This window comes from Petromyzon marinus, unplaced genomic scaffold (assembly GCF_048934315.1).
Source record: "Petromyzon marinus isolate PM22_M1 ecotype Great Lakes invasive population unplaced genomic scaffold, UKy_Petmar_22M1.pri1.0 PM_Scaffold_337, whole genome shotgun sequence".
NCBI lineage: Eukaryota > Metazoa > Chordata > Hyperoartia > Petromyzontiformes > Petromyzontidae > Petromyzon > Petromyzon marinus.
In genome coordinates this window covers 87,988-97,500 of record NW_027423321.1, presented here as the reverse complement: position 1 = coordinate 97,500, position 9,513 = coordinate 87,988, and the positions used below count along the sequence as shown (strand labels likewise).

The 9,513-nt window shown below is 51.0% G+C and overlaps 1 protein-coding gene across 1 annotated transcript in view; it reads left to right on the top strand.

Annotated features, from left to right (window-relative positions):
- LOC142923215 (uncharacterized) overlaps positions 1-8,926 on the top strand; it is a 15,093-nt gene extending 6,167 nt beyond the window's left edge. Inside the window, exons 4-5 of the mRNA XM_076064140.1 lie at positions 5,814-6,567; positions 8,833-8,926. Of these exons, the coding sequence (XP_075920255.1) occupies positions 5,814-6,567; positions 8,833-8,926 (848 nt within the window). The remainder of the gene's footprint in view (positions 1-5,813; positions 6,568-8,832) is intronic.
- The last annotated feature ends 587 nt before the right edge of the window (positions 8,927-9,513 follow it).

Below are 9,513 nucleotides of genomic sequence, written 5' to 3'. Positions count from 1 at the left end.
CACTCAGTCAGTCACTTACTCAGTCACTCACACAGTCAGTCACTTACTCAGTCACTCAGTCACTCAGTCAGTCAGTCACTCAGTCAGTCACTCACTCAGTCACTCAGTCACTCAGTCAGTCACTCAGTCACTCAGTCAGTCACTCAGTCCAGTCACTTACTCAGTCACTCAGTCAGTCACTCAGTCACTCAGTCACTCACTCAGTCAGTCACTCAGTCAGTCACTCAGTCAGTCACTCAGTCACTCAGTCAGTCACTCAGTCACTCACTCAGTCAGTCACTCAGTCAGTCAGTCACTCAGTCACTCAGTCACTCACTCAGTCAGTCAGTCACTCAGTCACTCAGTCACTCACTCAGTCAGTCAGTCACTCAGTCAGTCACTCAGTCACTCACTCAGTCAGTCACTTACTCAGTCACTCACTCAGTCAGTCACTCAGTCAGTCACTCAGTCAGTCAGTCACTCAGTCAGTCACTCAGTCACTCAGTCAGTCACTTACTCAGTCACTCAGTCACTCAGTCACTCACTCAGTCAGTCACTCAGTCAGTCACTCAGTCAGTCACTCAGTCACTCACTCAGTCAGTCACTCAGTCAGTCACTCACTCACTCAGTCACTCCAGTCACTCACTCAGTCAGTCAGTCACTCAGTCACTCAGTCACTCAGTCACTCAGTCACTCACTCAGTCAGTCAGTCACTCAGTCACTCAGTCAGTCACTCAGTCACTTACTCAGTCACTCAGTCACTCAGTCACTCACTCAGTCACTCACTCAGTCACTCAGTCACTCACTCAGTCACTTACTCAGTCACTCAGTCACTCAGTCACTCACTCAGTCACTCACTCAGTCACTCAGTCACTCACTCAGTCACTTACTCAGTCACTCAGTCACTCAGTCACTCACTCAGTCACTTACTCAGTCACTCAGTCAGTCACTTACTCAGTCACTCACACAGTCAGTCACTTACTCAGTCACTCAGTCACTCAGTCAGTCAGTCACTCAGTCAGTCACTCACTCAGTCACTCAGTCACTCAGTCAGTCACTCAGTCACTCAGTCAGTCACTCAGTCAGTCACTTACTCAGTCACTCAGTCAGTCACTCAGTCACTCAGTCACTCACTCAGTCAGTCACTCAGTCAGTCACTCAGTCAGTCACTCAGTCACTCAGTCAGTCACTCAGTCACTCACTCAGTCAGTCACTCAGTCAGTCAGTCACTCAGTAACTCAGTCACTCACTCAGTCAGTCAGTCACTCAGTCACTCAGTCACTCACTCAGTCAGTCAGTCACTCAGTCAGCACTCAGTCACTCACTCAGTCAGTCACTTACTCAGTCACTCACTCAGTCAGTCACTCAGTCAGTCACTCAGTCAGTCAGTCACTCAGTCAGTCACTCAGTCACTCAGTCCAGTCACTTACTCAGTCACTCAGTCACTCAGTCACTCACTCAGTCAGTCACTCAGTCAGTCACTCAGTCAGTCACTCAGTCACTCACTCAGTCAGTCACTCAGTCAGTCACTCACTCACTCAGTCACTCAGTCACTCACTCAGTCAGTCAGTCACTCAGTCACTCAGTCACTCAGTCACTCAGTCACTCACTCAGTCAGTCAGTCACTCAGTCACTCAGTCACTCACTCAGTCACTCACTCAGTCAGTCAGTCACTCAGTCACCCAGTCAGTCACTTACTCAGTCACTCAGTCAGTCACTCAGTCACTCACTCAGTCAGTCACTTACTCACTCACTCAGTCACTCAGTCAGTCAGTCAGTCACTCAGTCAGTCACTCAGTCACTCAGTCAGTCACTCAGTCAGTCACTCACTCAGTCAGTCACTTACTCAGTCACTCAGTCCACTCAGTCAGTCAGTCACTCAGTCAGTCACTCACTCAGTCACTCAGTAACTCAGTCAGTCACTCAGTCACTTACTCAGTCACTCAGTCACTCAGTCAGTCACTCAGTCACTCACTCAGTCAGTCAGTTACTCAGTCAGTCAGTCAGTCACTCAGTCACTCACTCAGTCAGTCACTCACTCAGTCACTCAGTCACTCAGTCACTCACTCAGTCAGTCACTTACTCAGTCACTCAGTCACTCAGTCAGTCACTCAGTCACTCAGTCAGTCACTCAGTCAGTCACTTACTCAGTCACTCAGTCAGTCACTCAGTCAGTCACTTACTCAGTCACTCAGTCACTCAGTCAGTCACTCACACAGTCACTCAGTCACTCAGTCAGTCACTCACACAGTCACTCAGTCACTCAGTCACTCAGTCACTCACTCAGTCACTCACTCACACACTCAGTCACCTCGGTCACTCAGTCAGTCACTCAGTCAGTCAGTCACTTACTCAGTCACTCACTCAGTCAGTCACTCAGTCAGTCACTCAGTCAGTCCAGTCACTCAGTCAGTCACTCAGTCAACTCAGTCAGTCACTTACTCAGTCACTCAGTCACTCAGTCACTCAGTCACTCACTCAGTCAGTCACTCAGTCAGTCACTCAGTCACTCAGTCAGTCACTCACTCAGTCAGTCACTCAGTCAGTCAGTCACTCAGTCACTCAGTCACTCACTCAGTCAGTCAGTCACTCAGTCAGTCAGTCACTCAGTTCACTCAGTCACTCAGTCACTCACTCAGTCAGTCAGTCACTCAGTCAGTCACTCAGTCACTCACTCAGTCACTCACTCAGTCAGTCAGTCACTCAGTCACCCAGTCAGTCACTTACTCAGTCACTCAGTCAGTCACTCAGTCACTCACTCAGTCAGTCACTTACTCACTCACTCAGTCACTCAGTCAGTCAGTCAGTCACTCAGTCAGTCACTCAGTCACTCAGTCAGTCACTCAGTCAGTCACTCACTCAGTCAGTCACTTACTCAGTCACTCAGTCACTCAGTCAGTCAGTCACTCAGTCAGTCACTCACTCAGTCACTCAGTAACTCAGTCAGTCACTCAGTCACTTACTCAGTCACTCAGTCACTCAGTCAGTCACTCAGTCACTCACTCAGTCAGTCAGTTACTCAGTCAGTCAGTCAGTCACTCAGTCACTCAGTCACTCACTCACTCAGTCAGTCAGTCAGTCAGTCACTCAGTCACTCAGTCACTCACTCAGTCAGTCAGTCACTCAGTCACCCAGTCAGTCACTTACTCAGTCACTCAGTCAGTCACCAGTCACTCAGTCACTCACTCAGTCAGTCAGTCACTTACTCACTCACTCAGTCACTCAGTCAGTCAGTCACTCAGTCAGTCACTCAGTCACTCAGTCAGTCACTCAGTCAGTCACTCACTCAGTCAGTCACTTACTCAGTCACTCAGTCACTCAGTCACTTACTCAGTCACTCAGTCAGTCACTCACTCAGTCACTCAGTAACTCAGTCAATCACTCAGTCACTTACTCAGTCACTCAGTCACTCACTCAGTCACTCACTCAGTCACTCAGTCACTCAGTCACTCAGTCAGTCACTCAGTCACTTACTCACTCACTCAGTCACTTACTCAGTCACTCACTCAGTCACTCAGTCACTCAGTCACTCACTCAGTCAGTCAGTCACTTACTCACTCACTCAGTCACTCAGTCAGTCAGTCACTCAGTCAGTCACTCAGTCACTCAGTCAGTCACTCAGTCAGTCACTCACTCAGTCAGTCACTTACTCAGTCACTCAGTCACTCAGTCAGTCAGTCACTCAGTCAGTCACTCACTCAGTCACTCAGTAACTCAGTCAGTCACTCAGTCACTTACTCAGTCACTCAGTCACTCACTCAGTCACTCACTCAGTCACTCAGTCACTCAGTCAGTCACTCAGTCACTTACTCACTCACTCAGTCACTTACTCAGTCACTCACTCAGTCACTCAGTCACTCACTCAGTCACTCAGTCACTCACTCAGTCACTCAGTCACTCAGTCACTCACTCACACAGACACGCACACAGTCACTCAGTCACTCAGTCACTCAGTCACTCACTCAGTCACTCAGTCACTCACTCACACAGACACTCACACAGTCACTCAGTCACTCACTCAGTCACTCAGTCACTCAGTCACTCACTCAGTCACTCACTCAGTCACTCACTCACACAGACACTCACACAGTCACTCACTCACTCAGTCACTCAGTCACTCACTCACTCACACAGACACTCACACAGTCACTCAGTCACTTAGTCACTCAGTCACTCACTCAGTCACTCAGTCACTCACTCACTCACTCAGCACTCAGTCACTCAGTCAGTCACTCAGTCACTCAGTCACTTACTCACTCACTCAGTCACTTACTCAGTCACTCACTCAGTCACTCAGTCACTCACTCAGTCACTCAGTCACTCACTCACACAGACACTCACTCAGTCACTCAGTCACTCACTCAGTCACTCACTCAGTCACTCAGTCACTCACTCACACAGACAGCACACAGTCACTCACTCACTCAGTCACTCAGTCACTCACTCAGTCACTCAGTCTCTCACTCACACCAGACACTCACACAGTCACTCAGTCACTCAGTCACTCACTCAGTCACTCAGTCACTCAGTCACTCACTCAGTCACTCACTCAGTCACTCACTCACACAGACACTCACACAGTCACTCACTCACTCAGTCACTCAGTCACTCACTCACTCACTCACACAGACACTCACACAGTCACTCAGTCACTTAGTCCACTCAGTCACTCACTCAGTCACTCAGTCACTCACTCACTCACTCAGTCACTCAGTCACTCAGTCACTCAGTCAGTCACTCAGTCACTTACTCACTCACTCAGTCACTTACTCAGTCACTCACTCAGTCACTCAGTCACTCACTCAGTCACTCAGTCACTCACTCAGTCACTCAGTCACTCACTCACACAGACACTCACTCAGTCACTCAGTCACTCACTCAGTCACTCACTCAGTCACTCAATCACTCACTCACACAGACACGCACACAGTCACTCACTCACTCAGTCACTCAGTCACTCAGTCACTCACTCAGTCACTCAGTCACTCACTCACACAGACACTCACACAGTCACTCAGTCACTCAGTCACTCACTCAGTCACTCAGTCACTCAGTCACTCACTCAGTCACTCACTCAGTCACTCACTCACACAGACACTCACACAGTCACTCACTCACTCAGTCACTCAGTCACTCACTCACTCACTCACACAGACACTCACACAGTCACTCAGTCACTTAGTCACTCAGTCACTCACTCAGTCACTCAGTCACTCACTCACTCACTCAGTCACTCACTCAGTCACCCACCCACTTACTCACCCACCCACTCACCCCCCCACTCACCCACCCACCCACTCACCCACCCACTCGTAACCTCTGCACCCCAGACCCAGGGTTCTCACCAACCCAGAGAGCCTTGCTGTGCCAGGCGTCACTCACTCAGTCACTCACTCACTCACTCACACAGACACTCACACAGTCACTCACTCAGTCACTCACTCAGTCACTCAGTCACTCACTCAGTCACTCACTCACACAGACACTCACACAGTCACTCAGTCACTCAGTCACTCACTCAGTCACTCAGTCACTCACTCACACAGACACTCACACAGTCACTCACTCAGTCACTCAGTCACTCACTCACACAGACACTCACACAGACACTCACACAGTCACTCAGTCACTCACTCACACAGACACTCACACAGACACTCACTCACTCAGTCACTCAGACACTCACTCAGTCACTCAGTCACTCAGTCACTCAGTCACTCACTCAGTCACTCACACAGACACTCACACAGACACTCACTCACCACCACCCACTCACTCACCCCCCACTCACCCACCCACCCACCACCCACCCACTCGTAACCTCTGCACCCCAGACCCAGGGTTCTCACCAACCCAGAGAGCCTTGCTGTGCCAGCGTCACTCACTCAGTCACTCAGTCACTCACTCACACAGACACTCACACAGTCACTCAGTCACTCAGTCACTCACTCAGTCACTCACTCAGTCACTCACTCACACAGACACACAGTCACTCACTCAGTCACTCAGTCACTCACTCAGTCACTCACTCAGTCACTCAGTCACTCACTCACACAGACACTCACTCAGTCACTCACTCAGTCACTCAGTCACTCACTCACACAGACACTCACACAGTCACTCACTCAGTCACTCAGTCACTCACTCAGTCACTCACTCAGTCACTCAGTCACTCAATCACTCACTCAGTCACTCAGTCACTCACTCAGTCACTCAGTCACTCAGTTACTCACTCACACAGACACTCACACAGTCACTCAGTCACTCAGTCACTCACTCAGTCACTCACTCAGTCACTCACTCACACAGACACACAGTCACTCACTCAGTCACTCAGTCACTCACTCAGTCACTCACTCAGTCACTCAGTCACTCACTCACACAGACACTCACTCAGTCACTCACTCAGTCACTCAGTCACTCACTCACACAGACACTCACACAGTCACTCACTCAGTCACTCAGTCACTCACTCAGTCACTCACTCAGTCACTCAGTCACTCACTCAGTCACTCAGTCACTCACTCAGTCACTCAGTCACTCACTCAGTCACTCAGTCACTCACTCAGTCACTCAGTCACTCACTCAGTCACTCAGTCACGCCACTCCACCCAACCCCCCACCCACCCACCCACTCACCCACCCACCCACTCACCCACCCCCCACCCACTCACCCACCCACTCACCCACCACTCACCCACTCACTCACTCACACAGTCACTCAACTCACACAGACACTCACACAGTCACTCACTCACTCAGTCACTCAGTCACTCACTCAGTCACTCAGTCACTCACACCACAGACACTCACTCAGTCACTCAGTCACTCACTCAGTCACTCACTCAGTCACTCACTCACACAGACACTCACACATTCACTCAGTCACTCAGTCACTCACTCAGTCACTCACTCAGTCACTCAGTCACTCAGTCACTCACTCAGTCACTCACTCAGTCACTCACTCACACAGACACTCACACAGTCACTCACTCACTCAGTCACTCAGTCACTCACTCACTCACACAGACACTCACACAGTCACTCAGTCACTTAGTCACTCAGTCACTCACTCAGTCACTCAGTTCACTCACTCACTCACTCAGTCACTCAGTCACTCAGTCACTCAGTCAGTCACTCAGTCACTTACTCACTCACTCAGTCACTTACTCAGTCACTCACTCAGTCACTCAGTCACTCACTCAGTCACTCAGTCACTCACTCAGTCACTCAGTCACTCACTCACACAGACACACACTCAGTCACTCAGTCACTCACTCAGTCACTCACTCAGTCACTCAGTCACTCACTCACACAGACACGCACACAGTCACTCACTCACTCAGTCACTCAGTCACTCAGTCACTCAGTCACTCACTCAGTCACTCAGTCACTCACTCACACAGGACACTCACACAGTCACTCAGTCACTCAGTCACTCACTCAGTCACTCAGTCACTCAGTCACTCACTCAGTCACTCACTCAGTCACTCACTCACACAGACACTCACACAGTCACTCACTCACTCAGTCACTCAGTCACTCACTCACTCACTCACACAGACACTCACACAGTCACTCAGTCACTTAGTCACTCAGTCACTCACTCAGTCACTCAGTCACTCACTCACTCACTCAGTCACTCACTCAGTCACCCACCCACTTACTCACCCACCCACTCACCCCCCCACTCACCCACCCACCCACTCACCCACCCACTCGTAACCTCTGCACCCCCAGACCCAGGGTTCTCACCAACCCAGAGAGCCTTGCTGTGCCAGCGTCACTCACTCCAGTCACTCACTCACTCACTCACACAGACACTCACACAGTCACTCACTCAGTCACTCACTCAGTCACTCAGTCACTCACTCAGTCACTCACTCACACAGACACTCACACAGTCACTCAGTCACTCAGTCACTCACTCAGTCACTCAGTCACTCACTCACACAGACACTCACACAGTCACTCACTCAGTCACTCAGTCACTCACTCACACAGACACTCACACAGACACTCACACAGTCACTCAGTCACTCAGTCACTCACTCACACAGACACTCACACAGTCACTCAGTCACTCAGACACTCACTCACACAGTCACTCAGTCACTCACTCACACAGACACTCACACAGACACTCACTCACTCAGTCACTCAGACACTCACTCAGTCACTCAGTCACTCAGTCACTCAGTCACTCAGTCACTCACTCAGTCACTCACACAGACACTCACACAGACACTCACTCACCCACCCACCCACTCACTCACCCCCCCACTCACCCACCCACCCACCACCCCACCCACTCGTAACCTCTGCAGACCCAGGGTTCTCACCAACCCAGAGAGCCTTGCTGTGCCAGCGTCACTCACTCAGTCACTCAGTCACTCACTCACACAGTCACTCACTCACTCAGTCACTCACTCACACAGTCACTCACTCACTCACTCAGTCACTCAGTCACACAGACACTCACACAGACACTCACTCAGTCACTCACTCACTCACTCAGTCACTCACTCACACAGACACTCACACAGACACTCACTCAGTCACTCACTCACTCACTCAGTCACTCACTCACACAGACACTCACACAGACACTCACTCAGTCACTCACTCACTCACTCAGTCACCCCACCCACCCACTCACCCACCCACTCGTAACCTCTCCAGACCCAGGGTTCTCACCAACCCAGGAGAGCCTTGCTGTGCCAGCGTCACTCACTCAGTCACTCAGTCACTCACTCACGAACACTCACACAGACACTCACTCAGTCACTCACTCACTCACTCAGTCACCCACCCACCACACTCACCCACCCACTCGTAACCTCTGCACCCCAGACCCAGGGTTCTCACCAACCCAGAGAGCCTTGCTGTGCCAAGCGTGCCGAAGCCGAGTTTGCCGGCGTGCCGTGCGGGGTTGGATCATTTGTGACTTCATGGCCCAGGCGGGGCATGCCCTCCACATCGACTGCCGTAACAACAACAACAACATCAATCACAACAACAACAACAACATCAACAACAACATCAACAACAACAACATCAACAACACAAACATCTCATAAACAAACATTAACAACATCCTTCTCTCAACAACATCAACAACAAACATCCCACACACAACCACCAACAACATCAACAACAACAACAACTACAACAGCAACAACGCCAACACATCAATCAGCACATCCCTCTCACTCACCAGAAATACTCACACCACCCACTCACCTTCACCACCACCCACTCACCCACCCACTCACCCACCCACTCACCCACCCCACCACCCACACTCACTCACCCACTCACTCACTCACCCACTCTCACCTCACACACGCTCACTCACCCTCACCCACTCCACTCACCCCCCACCACTCACCCCACCCACTCACCCACCACCCCACTCACCCACTCACTCACTCACCCACCCACTCACCCACCTCCCCACCACTCACCCCACCCACTCCCCCACCCACTCACCCACCCCACTCACTCACCCACTCACTCACACCACTCACTCAC